This window comes from Lutra lutra, chromosome 5 (assembly GCF_902655055.1).
Source record: "Lutra lutra chromosome 5, mLutLut1.2, whole genome shotgun sequence".
In the NCBI taxonomy this organism is placed as follows: Eukaryota; Metazoa; Chordata; class Mammalia; order Carnivora; family Mustelidae; genus Lutra; species Lutra lutra.
Window position 1 is genome coordinate 58342281 of NC_062282.1, and position 15423 is coordinate 58357703.

The 15423-nt window shown below is 42.0% G+C and overlaps 1 protein-coding gene across 7 annotated transcripts in view; it reads left to right on the forward strand.

Annotated features, from left to right (window-relative positions):
• TENM2 (teneurin transmembrane protein 2) overlaps positions 1–15423 on the forward strand; it is a 1307492-nt gene that overhangs the window by 812512 nt on the left and 479557 nt on the right. The window contains exon 1 of one of the 7 annotated variants that reach the window (XM_047731068.1): positions 7605–7668. The exons of the other annotated variants lie outside the window; for them this stretch is intronic. Coding sequence (XP_047587024.1) covers positions 7617–7668 — 52 coding nt within the window. The 5' untranslated portion in view covers positions 7605–7616. Of the gene's footprint in view, positions 1–7604; positions 7669–15423 lie in introns of those variants that run through there. 7 annotated transcript variants of the gene reach the window in all.

The following is a 15423-nucleotide window of genomic DNA, read 5'->3' on the forward strand; positions in this document are numbered from 1 at the left end:
TGCCTCTTTCCTTTTCGAGTTATGTGGACACTGTGGAGCTAAATTACTAATATAGAGAGCCGGACTCTACACAATGTAGGAGCTACAGAGACGATATTCTGTGGAAACATAAAAATGTTAACATCGTTTAAGGCAGTTTATTTTTCATGTTTCCCAGGTAGGAACTGGGTAATGTCGTTTTCTCCAGAAATACATACATACATCTCCTAAATCTTGATGAAGACCTACAGTGTTCCAGGTACAGAGTGCAAAACACGCAGCCTCAATGGGGAGCAAAAGAGAGTTCCCTGACCTCTTAGAGCTCACACACTTGGGGATAAGATGAATGCTCTCTGCTAAAGGTTTCTGTCCCCTGAAATCCATATGTTGAAGCCCTAATCCCCAATGCGATGGTATTTGGAGGTGAGGTCTTTGGGAAGTCATTAGGTTTGGATGAGGTGATGAGTATGGAGATCCCACAATGGGATTAGTGCACTGAGACCAGACTCCACGCTCTCTCCACCACATGAGGACACAGTGGGAAGGTGTTCATCTACCAAGCGGGAAAAGGGTCTTCCTTAGAACACGACTATGCTGGCACCCTGACCTCAGACTTCTAGCCTCCAGAACGGTGAGAAATGAATGTCGGTTATTGAAGCCCCCCAGTGTATGGTATCATGGCAGCCAAAGCTGACCAAGACAGCAGATAACAAACAAATACAGAAATCATCGAGGCTGTGGAAAGAGCTACAAAAAAGAGGATGTCTGGAGGAGTTTGATACATCTGTCGGGGGCAGGAGGCAGTGGTCTCATGCCCAGATCCGCATCAAACCAAAATCTTACCAAGGAAAACAAAAAGTCCGAACACAAGATCTCAAGCCGCTGTATACAGGAAGCATTAGCAGGAGGCATGTGATATATCCCAGTGACTCCGAATATGAGGCTGGCAGGAGAGATGGAAAGAAAGATACATTCAAAAACGTAAAACCCTTCCTTCTGTATCTTTTTTAAATATTCTGCAAATCTTCTATAAAGATTGGCAATTTCTCTATCAAGCGTGGGTAACCTAATGTATCAATTCTCCATTTTTCCTGCCCAACTTAGTGATAACACATCTTCCATTAACCTATGCTGAAAGAGCCATTTCTATTCTAAGAATCTATTTATGTGCTCCTATGACTCTCTTAAAGATATGCCCCTGGGTTGTAATACCTCAAGCTTATACCCAGCTGAAATGTGAATCCTTTTGCCAAATTTTAGTAACATCTGTTGGGCCTTTTCTGAATCATTTCATCATGGGAGCCTGGGGATGACTTCCCTGTGGGGTAAGAAAAATACCCTTCCTTTCATCTGAGGGGACTAAAGCTGAAAGTGCTTTTTGGTTACTTGCCATCGATTTGGCCTTCAATATCAACAGTATCCTATGCCTTTTATTTTCAATTATTTCATGAGTTAGCAAAACAACAGGTAACCCCAGTTCTGAAATTTCTTTTAATGAGTGTATGTTCCTGTCCTTATCTCTGCTTTTTATAATCTTTAGTGAGACTGCTTTTATTTCAGCTCCTTTCTATATATTTTCAGTCCTTTTCACAATTCCTTATGAAGCTTTTCTAATTCTCAGTACTTTCCAGTTGTCAGAAGCCTTTAGTTACAGGATCATTTTTACTTAAAGATTCTAGGATAAAAGTCTAGTTTTACCTTTCATAATCTTCACATCTTATCAAACTGGCTTTTTGAAAAATTGCTGCCCTGTAGTATTTCCTACCAAAAAATTAGTTGTTCATTTTTCTTCCAATTGACTGTCATCATTAACAAAAATAATTCCCATTGGTCTCATGTTTTTCTTTAATTCTCTTCTCTCATAAAAAGGGTATATAAAATTCTCCCTACCCCACACTGAGGTTAAATTATTTTATGATACATGTTGAAAAGCTTTTATAATTCCACTAAGTTTTACTGACCTACATTCAAGGTGTTGATGTGTAAAGAAATTTCTCCATCTGTAAGGGCTTCTGGATTTTCATTTAAAAAAGAACAATTCACATGTTTGTCTATGTATCTTCATTTTTTAAAAGGAACCAAGCAATGATATTGATTTCATTCCATCTCTATTGGAATAATTGAGTATCACTTTTACTGGAACAGTAGAGAAACTGAGACAAAAGTGAAAACAAGTTATTTAGGACAAACACTGTAGAAGGTGTTACATGAAGAACCAATGGAAATAAAGTGATAAATAAGACTTGAGTCTTGCTCTAGAAGACTTACACTTGAGGAGGTTAGGGGAAAAGATGTTCATAATAATAATAATAAGAAGATGAACTTAAGGAAGTAAAAGTTCAAGGGAAAGAGGGTGCTTCTGTGGGCTGAGTGGTTCCAGGAATCCTGTGCTGAGTCTTGTGACCAACATCTCCCAGGTCAGCTTGAGAAGAGGAGAAGCACAGTTAAATCAGCCAATGACTGCACATTCACATTTGATATCTGTGTTTTTGAATGAGTATCTGTTTTGTTTTGTTTTTTTACTCCAAATCTCTGCACTATGTATATTAATCAATAAGGAGACACCCCCCCCCCCTTTTCTGAGGAAAGAAATTTGGGGAGGAACTTGAGATCTGGAACTGGCTTGATCCCTACTACATTGCCATTCAGATGAAGTCAACATTATAATAATCTCTCCTTTGCTTTGATCGGGTGTATTAGACATTGTCAAAAATAATGGAGATTATTTTTTAAGCTGAAAAGGCATACAGGGGCTAATTGCAGTGTTGGCTCATTATTCAGGAGGAAAGTTATTAGCCTACCTGGAGAATTCTAACAAAGGAAAAAGAGAGCCAATCGACAAGTAGAATTAAATGGTAAACTGGGTATCAAGCCCCTAGCAGAGGAAGTGGCCAGAACAGATGCTCAGTGAATACAATTTTCCATCCTTCTTCCCCTGCTCCCACCCCATGACGATTTAGTCCTATGCTCTTGGGTGCTTCCGTTGGTGTTGAGATACACATGTGAGTTAGAATGTTGTGGGCTCCTGGGCCACCCACACTCAGGGTACTCAATTCTCAGAGCCGCCGTGTTTCTCCTTGAACTTGATTTGCTAAAGAATTTGGGATGAGTATGTTGGCTTTGTGATCCTGCAGTGGTCCTTTTCTTTTGACCTGGCCTTTTTCCGAAGTTTTGAGCCTGAATATAAAGGGGAGGAGTCCAAGTGTGGTATGTGGCTGCTGGGATGATTGATAAGCCATAGAGGCAGTTTATCTGAAATGGCCAATTGAAACCTTGAAAATAGACTGTAACAATAGTAAATCACCTACGCTTTGATTCTCTCTCTAGACCTTTGGGAGCTTCTTAAAATATTAAACTCATTAAACAGCCTGGGGGCTTTTTTTTTTTTTTAAAGTAAAAATGGTGTGGGTGGCTGATTAAATATTATGGGAGATTCTGACTCCCTCCCCCTGCCCCAAAATATGTCTGCACTGGTACTTTGTTTTCAGGAGGGAGATACAATTCCTCCTTTCATGATACAGCTCCTTAGAATGTTCCTAAGAACTTGAGATATAATATTTTCTGATACAATTATATCCTATTTCACTAGCGTATCAGGAAATACGCCTTCAGAAGGTCTCGGAGAAAATTTATAGTCTAGGACAATAGTACGTATCATCAGGAAAACTTGACTTGAATATGATATGAGGAAAGGCTTCCCTAAAGAAGTGAACTGATTTCTAGAAGGTTACCAGAGGAAGGGGTTGGGGGGAGGGAGGGAGAGAAGTTGTATATATGAACTGGGAAGGAAAATCGTGTGTTTCAGGACCTGGAAGGAGGACAGGGTTGCTGAGGCAGAAGGAGGGAGCAGGAGAGAGTAGTGGAACACTGAGAAGTGGACAGGGAACAGATCCTAGGAGGGTTCCTGGGCCAGGAACCTGGTCCTGAAAGGGGTATAAACTCTATCCTCAGAAAAATGGAAGCCGGTGAAGGATTTTTAAGAAGGGGATATAAGAATCAGATTTGTTTTTAAAAGATCATTTTGCCTGCCATGGAGATGAAGGATTAGAGAAGCAAGAGTGATATTGAGAGAATCAACAGGAATTTGTTGAATTGGGCAAAATGCCATGATGGTAGAAAACAACATGATGGTTTGTCTTTGCCCCTCAGAAGCTTGCACTCTGGTAAGGGAGCAGACATTTGTACCCAGGACTATTACAGTGCCATATGTGATGTGTCATGGAATTCTGCAAGATCAAGTGAGAAGAGGAAGAGGTCACCCTTAGCAGAAACAGGGAAATATCTTCTTACGTGTTGAGCAGGATCCAAAGTCTCGAGTGACCTGAGATTTGTTTTACTTTGGTTTGTGCCCGCTAGTTTTATTTTATAGTTACAACTGCTTTCAGAATGAGAAAATATTTTTAAAATAGCATTTCTACCTTTTCTGGTTTTGTTTCTTTAAAGCCACAAATGCACAAACATGTTATATTCAGGTTCACATTCTCTGTCAGGCAAGATAGAAATCGTTGTTTGTTTGTTTGTTTTTTATTAATCTCTTTTTAGGAAAAAATAAGTGAAATCCTCATTTCTTGCTCCAGGTCATCTATCAGTATAATCAGGAAGGGCTTAGAGATAAAGCTTCTCTTTTTGGAGAACATACTGCTGCTGAGTCAACAGCTGGATGTAGAGGCGCACACTAATGTCTGTGCAAATGAACAAAGATGGAATGACTTTATCCTGAGAAATCTAGAATGGGTTGCAATTAGAAAGACATATGCATGGTTCTCCTACAGCTCTTGGGGCCCCTTCTTGAAGCACCATTCTGAAACACAAATATAAGCCTTTATGACTGTCCACACCGACATATGGCTCAGTTTTAATAGGATGACCCTTCAACTGCTCTGATTGTGATGGAAAAGCTATCAAGGGCCACTGGTGAATCTCTTTTGAAGAGAAATAGTCCGGGTTATATTGACCTCATGAGAAAGAAAATGCTTGTTGGCCATGTAGAGAGGTATTAGGCGAGCTCTAGCCCATGATTTCACATTGGTTCGACTCTCAGCTCCATCTTTTTGTGGGCTTAGGGAAGTCACTGAAGCTCTCTGAGTGTCTTTGGAAAAATAAGATAGTTAAGCTGACTGATCACTCAGATGCATTGCAAACTTAGTTCCAGATACAGATTTCCATCCTGGAGAACTGTGAACTGATTTTTCAGAAGGTTCTTTAGCCTCAGGATACTGACAAGTATTTAGTTATATGGGTCTATACACGAGCCAGTGTCTCCTTCATACTGATGTCAGAAAACAAACAAACCAAAAAAACCCTCCTTTAGAGCTCTATTTGAAAAACATATTTTGGGCCAAGTGAATGAGTGGCTGGCTATTTGACTATAAATTTCCAATGTCCTGATTGCTTCTAAGATTGAAGAAATGGCATATCTGGCCTAAGAAATTGTCTCCTATAAGCTTGAATTCTTAGAACACAGCTAGAAAATTTTGTTCCATTTGAGATGATGCAGCTTAAGGACGCTGACAAATATGAAGCAAAGAAAGGTGATAAAGATCAAGAAAAATCTGACCATTGCTAGATGAGGAATAGTTGTTTAAAACTAGCTTGGTTTGGTCTTTACAAGACTCAAGGACACATTACGGCTGTCTCAAATATTGTGAAGAACTATCAGCAGAAGAGAAATGAGACTTTCCTGGCTCTGCCTTTCCTGATAGACCTGGGGTAAATCGATTGAAATTGCAGGGAGCGTCATTTGTGCTTGGCGTTAAAGATGAAACTTCAGACAAGAGTATCTAACCAAGAATGGAATGGAATCTATTCCTCCTTGTGTGTGGAGTCATCAGGAAGAGACTGACTTGTAATGACAGTGAAAGCAATGGGGGAGGCATTTTTGCATATGAGACCTCAATACTCAAAACAGTCTTTTGAGGTTGACTCGTTCCCGTAGCACATATAGAGGAAGCAAGGTACCGTATGGTTAAGCCACTTGACTAAATCCAATGAGTAGCTGACAAAGCTGGGATTTGAACCTACTCGGTCCAGTTATAGACTCTGCCAGGCTTAACTGTGCTGCTGTATTGCTCTAGGCATCACATAGAGAGGCTGTGGATGAATTTCTGCCCTGAGTTTCCAGGATGGTCTTTGAAGATACCACCAATGGCAGTGCATTTTGTGGTGCCTCACCTAGGCAGATGAGTGGTGGTGCAAAACACATGCACAGTTCCTACCCACATGCCTAGTTGGTCATTCTGTGGTAGCTGTGCCCAGGCATCCTGTTGCCTTCCCTACATGATCTGGCATTGAGGTTCATTGTTTCTTGGGAGAAATTTTTTTTTTTTTTTTTTTGGTCTGAGATCCTGATGTCATCAGTGTACTCCATTTTAGTAGCCATGCCATGACATCTTTAAAAATAAAATCACGAGGGACGCCTGGGTGGCTCAGTTGGTTGGACGACTGCCTTCGGCTCAGGTCATGATCCCGGAGTCCCGGGATCGAGTCCCACATCGGGCTCCCAGCTCCATGGGGAGTCTGCTTCTCCCTCTGACCTTCTCCTCGCTCATGCTCTCTCTCACTGTCTCTCTCTCAAATAAATAAATAAAAAATCTTTAAAAAAAATAATAAAATAAAATCACGAAAATATATGTCCAAAAACATTGCAAGAAAGAAAGCTCTGCTTTCTGAGTAGAAGGGCTACAATTAGATCTTTCTTCCAAACATAATGGATAGCTGTTCATTCTCTTCTCCATCAGAAATAGCACCTTGTGTGAATGTTGGACAGAGATCTTGACTTCATCAGCCCTTTGCCCATTAGGAAACACAATGAGAAATGGAGAGTCCTTTCCAGCACAGGGAAAGAAAATCCCTTTTGAACCTGATAAGATCTATCTAAAGGTGACTGACCAACCAGGAGCACTGACCCCATTTCATATACAGGTGCTTTAAAATAACTTGACAACAGGTAGTTAAAATGTAAGTATGCCATGCTGTCAATCACACTCCGTCCTTCTGCATTTGAACGCTTGTTTTACTTGAGGGAAGATGATATTTGAACATTTTGTGGCATCCATCAACAAGAATGTGCACATGGTTTCAAATAAGGGTTTTCAGCCTTCTGAAACCAATTACTTCTGCCTAAGTGGAAATGCCAAAGCAGCGATGTGTCAGCAACTAAGAGAATAATTTAGAAGAATAATAATAAATACAGGCAATGATGCTGTGAAACAACAGAAATCGTACACACGTACAACACATGCACATCTGCACAAACCTTTTAAAGAGGTATTTCAAAAAGTCTGTGTCAAACAATGTTAAGCCAGAGCGATGCAGAAATGTCAGACACATTACATGGGCAGGACGTGCGGTTGGCATTTGGCTGCCAGCGGGGGAGGCGTCCTCCTGCCACTAATTCCTCAGGAACCTCATGCTGAGTGTGTCTACAGGGAAGGGAGGAAAAAAAGGGAGGAGGGGAGAGCAGCTATTGCCTATTATGTTTTCCTTCGCAGCTGGAGAAGGCCTCAGCTGCATCGGGCTGGGACCGCTGGTGATTTTCTGTAGTTAGAGGGGAACACAAAAGGAAGAGCTTCCCTTGCCCAGCCTGTGCCAATGGTGAGCCAGCCACTCCTGGTCATCAATGCGGCCGGCACAACTGAATGCCAGCCAGGCCGCCTCTCATGGAGACTTGCCAGCGCCTCACCTCAGCAAGTGAGTTTTGTGTATGGGAAGGTTGTGTCTCTGGGTAAGGATGACTAAGGTGCATGCAGTGGGGGCTTGACCAGGACCTTTCCTAATCAACAGTACCGGTGGAACATTTACTTGGACCTTCCAATGAGTATCTAGGAAGAAGTGGGGGACTTGGCAATGACCCTGGTTTGGCTCTGCAGCGCCCAGAGTGGCTGTGAGTCCTTGTCACGGAGTGTAATTAATACTTCCCAGCAGGCTGTCGATCGGAAATATTTTTCTGCTGCCCTCATGATGGCTGCCAGGTATTTCACCAGGAAAATACTCTGTGAAATAGTTATAAAATGGGATTTATTAACTGTAAACATCTGTTAAGTCAAGCGTCTTGTGTCTGTTGCCGAAATGCTCTTTCAAGTTACTCTCTATACATCTGTCACATTTTTTCACCCTTCAGAGACCTATTTGTGATAGTTCTCTGCACACTGATCGGTTTTACCCTTGATTGTGGCTCTGTGTTAAGACATTTTTAAAAATAGGCAAAAGGAAGGGTGGTGAAATGATTCATTCTGTTAATTGTACTTCAAAACGTGGCTTATTCCTGTGACCTGTATCTGATATTTAGTATGCTGAACAGATTTTTAAGAAACTCCTGGTGTCTTTGCTGCAGGTGGCCAGGTTTGTTGACAAATCTTCAGGTGTTCCGTTTGCCTTCAAAGGGCATGCTGCTGTCATGTCAATTTAAATGGAGTATTAAAAATCCCTTGCATTTTAGGGTAACGTATGTTTTACGAAGTGCATTTACTTCTCTTATCCTAAGTATTTGAATTGATCTCATATTACCACATCCATCCTGTGTGTTAGGTATTAGAAATTGCCATGATGTCCATTTTTAAAATGAAGAAACCAATGGCAAAGTACTCGTGCAAGGTCATCAACTAGTAAGTGAACATGTTGGTATTTCAACCCACTCTACATCTCAAGCTTTTGTTTCCTTATATGTATGGCCTACAGGTAGTATAGACACAACCACACGAGAATAGGTTCTTACTTGCATATTGTTCTTTTATATATGTGTATACATTTGCCATTTTCCTCCCCCACCCTTCCTTTTCATCCTTCAGACCATGGCAGGAAATAGTTGTGAAGTAGAATAAGTTCAAAATGAGCATAGCTCACCTTTTTACAAAACATGAACATATCCTCGGTCTCCTAGATTTAGGGGTCTCAAGATGACACAAGTATCCTCTCATTTAAGAAAAAAAAAATCAATGAAACTGAAAAAGGGCTAGTAGTACCTCTTGTGAGTCAAGGCAAAACAAAGGGATGACTCTATAATGGTGTAGTTCCACTCAGATTTATTTGAGTAGTAGAGATGGGGGAGGCAGGGAAAAGAGTCCAACGTCCTTTAAATTATCGCACATCAATTACCTCAGCCTTTGAGAACAAGGACGTGTGTCCCCAGAAGCTAAGGAGGGCAGATGCCCTCATGAAGAGCCTGTGACATCTGTCTCTTCAGACAACAGATAACCTTAGTGCTCCCTCAGGAATCAACCAAAGACCTTGAGAACCAAAAACATCTCAACAAGAGCCGAAGAGCAAACTTCAAAGGCAATTTAGATAAGCCTCAAATGATTCAGGAGAATACAATCCTCTCTTCTCAATCTTATCCCTCTTTTTACCCCCAACCAAGGCCCTCCCTCCCAACATCCACATCCAGTGTCCAACCGTGTGTCTATTGGTTCTTGATGAGAACATAGGCATGACAGACTCCCAGGAAAGCATACAAAGCACCTCTCTCCAGGTTCACCTAGTATGCGTGGCACTACTTTCTTCTGTATCAGAAAGACAGCAAGGGATTTTCTGTTATCCTTTCCAAGACAGTTTTCATATTCTCCAGCCTTCTTTTTAGATCACTTAGCAACGTGTTGGTTACATTCTAGAGAAGATGAATGCCCTCCCACCTCAGCTGTGGTCTACATTCACGCTCTTATCAAAACACATGGGCAGAAGTGATGCACAATATCACTAGAGTTTGCATTGTGGGGGTTCTGTTGTAGTCATTATTTTTTGAAGTTATTTGGAAAATCTCTTGAGAAATAGGTGGAGGGTGGATTCATAAAACCTTGAAATGTCAGAGCTGGAAGGCAGTGTAAATTACGTGTGGTCCAATTGTCTCATTATAATCATGAGAAATTGAGTCCCAGGGAGGTTGAGAATTGTCCCAGTTTATCAGTGGAATGACATGTTACATATTTCCCATTTGTCCTTCACGTTGCCCTGTACCCTTTAAGACCTTGCTCTCTGTTCTGAAAAATGACTATGTGGGTTGCATCAACGGGTGCTCTTGTCCTCTAGCTGCCCACTGGCTTACTCAATGGCAGGAGATCAGAGGGCAGAGGAAGAGGAGGCCAGGGCACGGATTACCAGCTTCCTCTTTGTCCTGGTGCCCAATGCTGGCTATTTGCCTGTCTTAGGGACACACGCCTTCTCAGGTTGCCTTCTCCGGACAGTTCTGTCTTTCTGGATTCCTCCAGTCCTTCCCTTTCCTTGCCCCTGCAGGACTACCAATGGCAACTTCTCTATCTTGCTAGCCCTGGAGCATTGTGTCATCCCTTCTGGTTTCCCAAACCCTGACCACAACTTTTTAAAAGGAGCCCATAATAAACTCTCCTCACATTACCCAGTTAGGTGCCATCTGCTTCCATGCTGTGACCTTGACTGGTCCAGCAACATCTCCAGCTAAAATTATAGACTTGCTGGTTCTCCATCTCCATAGCCCTACTCTAAGTCTGTCTACCGTAAGTTTTGTTTTGTTTTGTTTTGTTTTTTTATTATGGATAACTTAATACTTTGTGTAAGTACATCTTTTATAAACATGTAATGCTTTTTGTAGTAGCAATAGGATGTAATACTTAAAAATACAGGTTCAGATCCTGGTTCTGCCCCTTACTGTTGCTTAACCTCTTCGTGTCTCAGTATCCTCTTTCCTAACTGAAAGGTTATGGTGAAGATAAAGACACCAGTGCACTCAGAGAATTTAGCACTTATATAAGCTGGTTTAGTAGTAAACGTTCATGCACACCCCACACATGGCAAGTGTTCCATAAATGTTCACTTTTTTTTTTTAAGATTTTTAAAAATTTATAAGAGAGCACAAGCAGGGGGAGCAGCAGAGGGAGGGGGAGAAGCAGCAGGGAGCCTGATGCAGGGCTTGATCCCAAAGTCCTGGGATCATGATCCGAGCCGAAGGCACACGCTTAACCAATTGAACTACCCAGATGCCCCTAAATGTTAGCTTTTTATTAGCATTTATGAGCCATTAGGACTCCCATCCTATCTGTAGAAACACTCATTAGGGCTTTGGTTCAGTAAATGGAAAAAATTGCAGATTTTTCTGATTCTTGCATGGTGTCATAAAATTTCCTGAGGATAGAGTCATCAGTACCCAAGACCTGAAGAGTGATGAGGAAGTGGGGAGGTGCGGATCTGTGGAGGTGTGAGTCACGGGGATGCGAGGACAGATAGAACAGGAATGCAGACAGCACTGTGATGGGCAAGACTGGATGTGCACGGAAGCTTTTGTTCTGCCTGGGAGGGACATGAATTGGCAGTGTAGGAGTCTAGTTCCTGAGTGGCTGACCTGGGAGGAGACCGTGGAATGTGTTGCTTGAGATTACAGCCATGAGCCTGGATGTTCCTGCACCAATAGTAAGATAGGAGCCAGTTTCCAAAAGTACTATTGAACCCCCACCTAGAGACTGGATTTCTTTAGTTTTAGAGTGTCAAATAAAGCATTGTGTTCCCATTAAAAAACAATAACAACAACAACAAAAACAAAAAAACCTGTTTTTCATATACTTATTCCTCATTTTGAATTACTGGTGAATATTCAGAGGTGAGAAATCAGTAATACTCGAACTTTATTGTCCTGGGGACTAGCTAGGGATGTGTCGACAGCAGAGTTTGACCGTCCTACACTACTGGTTCCAGTAGAAAATGTCACATAGCTCTTTGTCGATTAAAACACCATGTGGTAAATTTTACCCTCAGTGGCTTTACTCTTTGTCTCTCCAAGAGTGTAGTAAATTATGACTTCTTTTACCTAGATCTAGTGCTTTTCTTTTATCTTTACCTACAGCCCTGTGACATGCCTCTGAAAGAAAAATTAAGTCATCCTATCTCCTGTTGCTCAGGACAGTGACAACTCTCTGTCATCACTTGATGTTGGACAAGGAAAGAATTTAATACACTGTTGGAGGCCATGGGAATGTAGAAGGATGTCCATGGTGCTAGATAGCCTTTGTGAGTTAGACTTGGTGTGAACATCCAACTGCCGGCAGCCCAGGCTTCTCCCACTTGCTTCCTTTCTCCCTCTTTTCTCTTGTACTTGTCTTGTCATTTTGATGTCTGGCCCAGAAGGTAATTTTCCCCTAGAGTCAACAACCTATTTGAGTTTCGGTAGCCATGACTGGGGGTCCACATGTAAATAAATGAGTGTCCCGCCCAGCTAGCTTCTTGTCGCTCTCTCCACACTGCAATGCCTGCCCCTCTACCCAAAAGTTACCGTCGAATACCCCTGTAACACAAATGTCCAGAACTATCTATGACTAAGATAGTGAGTGACCGCGTCTTTCCTTCTACGTTCCATTTTACCTCTGTTAAGTCATTTTGAAAATGTACCCTCTCCGTGAGGCCTATCCTGAACATGCTTTTGAAAAGTAAAAGTCACCCTTTCTCCCACTCACCTCCCTTACTCTGAAACCCCATCATCCTGATGATTTTTGTTTTACTTTGTTATGTTTTTCATGACACTTAGGAGTTTCTAACCTACTATGTAATGCTTTATTTTGATATTATTTCTTTGTCCCACTAACATACAAGTTCTACCGGGGCAGGAAACCTGATCTGCTCGTTCATTGATAGATCCCCTGGACCCCAAGTGATGCCTGGTACAAGGCAGGCTGTCTGCCAGTATTTTGCACAATGAATAAAAAAGTGTCGTAAAGAACTTTAGTGGCCTACATTTCTGCAAATTTCTTAACTTCGCATAAAGGCCCAGTGCTGTGTTTTTCCACCTTGAGGAATATAGCCTGCTATTAGGAAAACTCACTGAAAGTGTATTCTATGGAAATTACCATATCCGTGCAAAAGAAAAGTTTGTCTTTGTAATTGATAAAAATCTAACTTTAGCTTTAGATTATTAACAAATTAAGAACTCAAGATTAAAATCACCACATGGCGCATGACCCCACCAGTTCCTCAGCAGACAGCTGAGGACCTGTGGCCCTAATGCAGAGAATCAGCATCCATCCCAGGGGCCCTGTAGGGAAACTGGACTTTCCCACTTAGGTTCCGGGGCTTCCCAACAGCTCTTCCAAGCTTGGGGACTTGCCATTCCCCCTCCCACCATAGAGGCGTCCTACAAATATCTTAGAGTCATTGAGCCAGGAACAGAAGCACAAAGAGAGTGCCAGAACGGCCATGTCCCGCAATATCACTGATGGGAAAAGTTTGATCAACTTTGAACCCTCAGTATGCTTGCACCACTGGACTAGGAGTGTGACAGGAACCTGCTCCTCTGCTGGAAGGAATTAGGCAGATGCCCAAGGACTGCCTAACTTGGGGCTACCCTGAGGAACATGTTGTTCTGGATTCTCAGATGGCTTTCTGGAAGAGAACCAAAGTGATGAATTTTCAGTCTGTCATGCTCGTGCATACACAGATCTAAGATACCCTACAAATGAACGAACCATCTGACCAGCTCTTCTGGAGGAAAAAGATCCCCTCCTGCCACATCCCCAGACACCCTTATTATAATCTTAGGTGTGAGTAAAACATGAGAACTTAGCTGCATCTAAGCATGTTTTTTTCATCTGCATATAGCCTTGGAGTTTATCAGACAGAAGAAATTACATGAAAGATGAAAAGGAATGAGTAATGTCCCTGATGGCCAATCATCTTCCCAGAGAGTTGCTGGATACCCTCTCCTCTTTCCTGCCTCCATTTATTTTTTCCTCTCTAGGACTTCCTATGGCTTAAGTGAGTGCCCCAAAAATGCAGAGCTCCGATTGCCACCGTGCAGTGGCGAGGTTAGGGATGAAAAGCCAATTTTAGATACTTCCTGCTATTGATCTCCATTTATCAGAAAGGTTTTTGCTGTGTTGGTTCACTGCTGTGCTTAGGCAAAGGTTTCTACGGATTTACTGCCACAACTTATTCAATCTGTTATAAAGTAGCATCAGCGTTCAGGGTGCCGCTCTCCTTTCTTTGACCCAGTTTTAAAAACCTCCAACTAAAGGTGCTTCATTAAGTTTACAGAGAGGTTACAAAGCGATCAGAATTCTTCCTACCATTGCTACTGCAAGAATTACCTTAAGGACTCTACATTTTACCCAACAAAAGCTGTTGTCCTTGGGTCTGAAGAATGACTGCCATACAAGATATTTTATCAAAATCCAGTGAAGTATCGGACATTTTTTTTTCTTCCTCCCTTTATCCCTTTTTGATGATAACCGATTATCTAGCTTATAAATTCCATATTTACACTTTCTCTTTGGCCTGTCTTCTTGCAGAGCAATTCCAGAAACCAGGATGGTGGCCCCAAGGCAGACACTGTTAAATATTGGCACTCAACATTACAAAGTATGTATTCCGACTCTCCGAAGACAGCCCATGCAATGCTTACTGCCTAGACAAAAATATGGTCCAAGCAAGTGAATGCTTGAAAGCCTCTTTTAAAAAATTCTTCTTTGAGGGGGTGCCTGGGTGGCTTAGTGGGTTAAAGCCTCTGCCTTTGGCTTGGGTCATGATCCCAGGGTCCTGGGATCTAGCCCTGCATCCACATCATCTGGCTCTCTGCTCAGCGGGGAGCCTGCTTCCCCCACCCCACCTGTCTCTCTGCCTACTTGTGATCTCTGTCTGTCAAATACATAAATAAAAACTTTTTTAAAAAAATTCTTCTTTAGATAGATTGGTTTGTGTTCTAACCTGTCTGTTAGGTTTATTTCTTGCCTACCCGGACCACAGAAAGCACAACTTTGACCAACAAGCTCTTCCTGGTTCCCAAGTCTGTGCTATTCTGTTCTTTGCGTTCGATTCTGTATGCTGAGAGTTTGAAATTGCAGAAGCTCCCCAGAGATTGGCAAATGTCAAGTATCTTCAGGCATAGCAAGTGGCTGAGATAGTGAGGTACTGCCTGCCAAATGGGGATTGTGTTGTTATTATCATGTTTCTGGTGGGATGGTGAGGAGAAGAAAAGCAAGAAGAAGGAAGGCTCGCGTGGGCACAAACACCTTACCTTTAGGTGCTCAGCGCCATCTTGCCGTGACCGAAGTCATGCTAACAGTGCTTTTAGGGGCAGTTTACTACCTCTGTTACCACCCACGCCTTGGATAAATGACAAATGGTAGTGGATACTTTTAACTTTTCATTTATGTTAATACCTAGAATTCTTCTCCCACGTAGGATGAACTTCTCCTTACTTGAAATTGTCTGCTTACTTTAATTAAGACTTCACCAATTCTCCAACTTGTTGAGCTTGACGAAGAGTAATTTACTGCTTCTCTTCCCCTTTTCTTTCTTTCTCTCTTTTTGACTTTCTCATCCTTGTCAGGCAAAGAAGGCGACGAACAACTGACAAATAGCATGTCGTTAATCAGGTCTTTCCTCAGGGAGAAGCCTCTTGATCAGTGAGAGTCAGAATTTCCAAGCCAGTCTTGCTGATGGTCTATGATGTGTCTCTTTATCCTGGCTTCTCAGCATAGGTGTCTTTAGATAGAG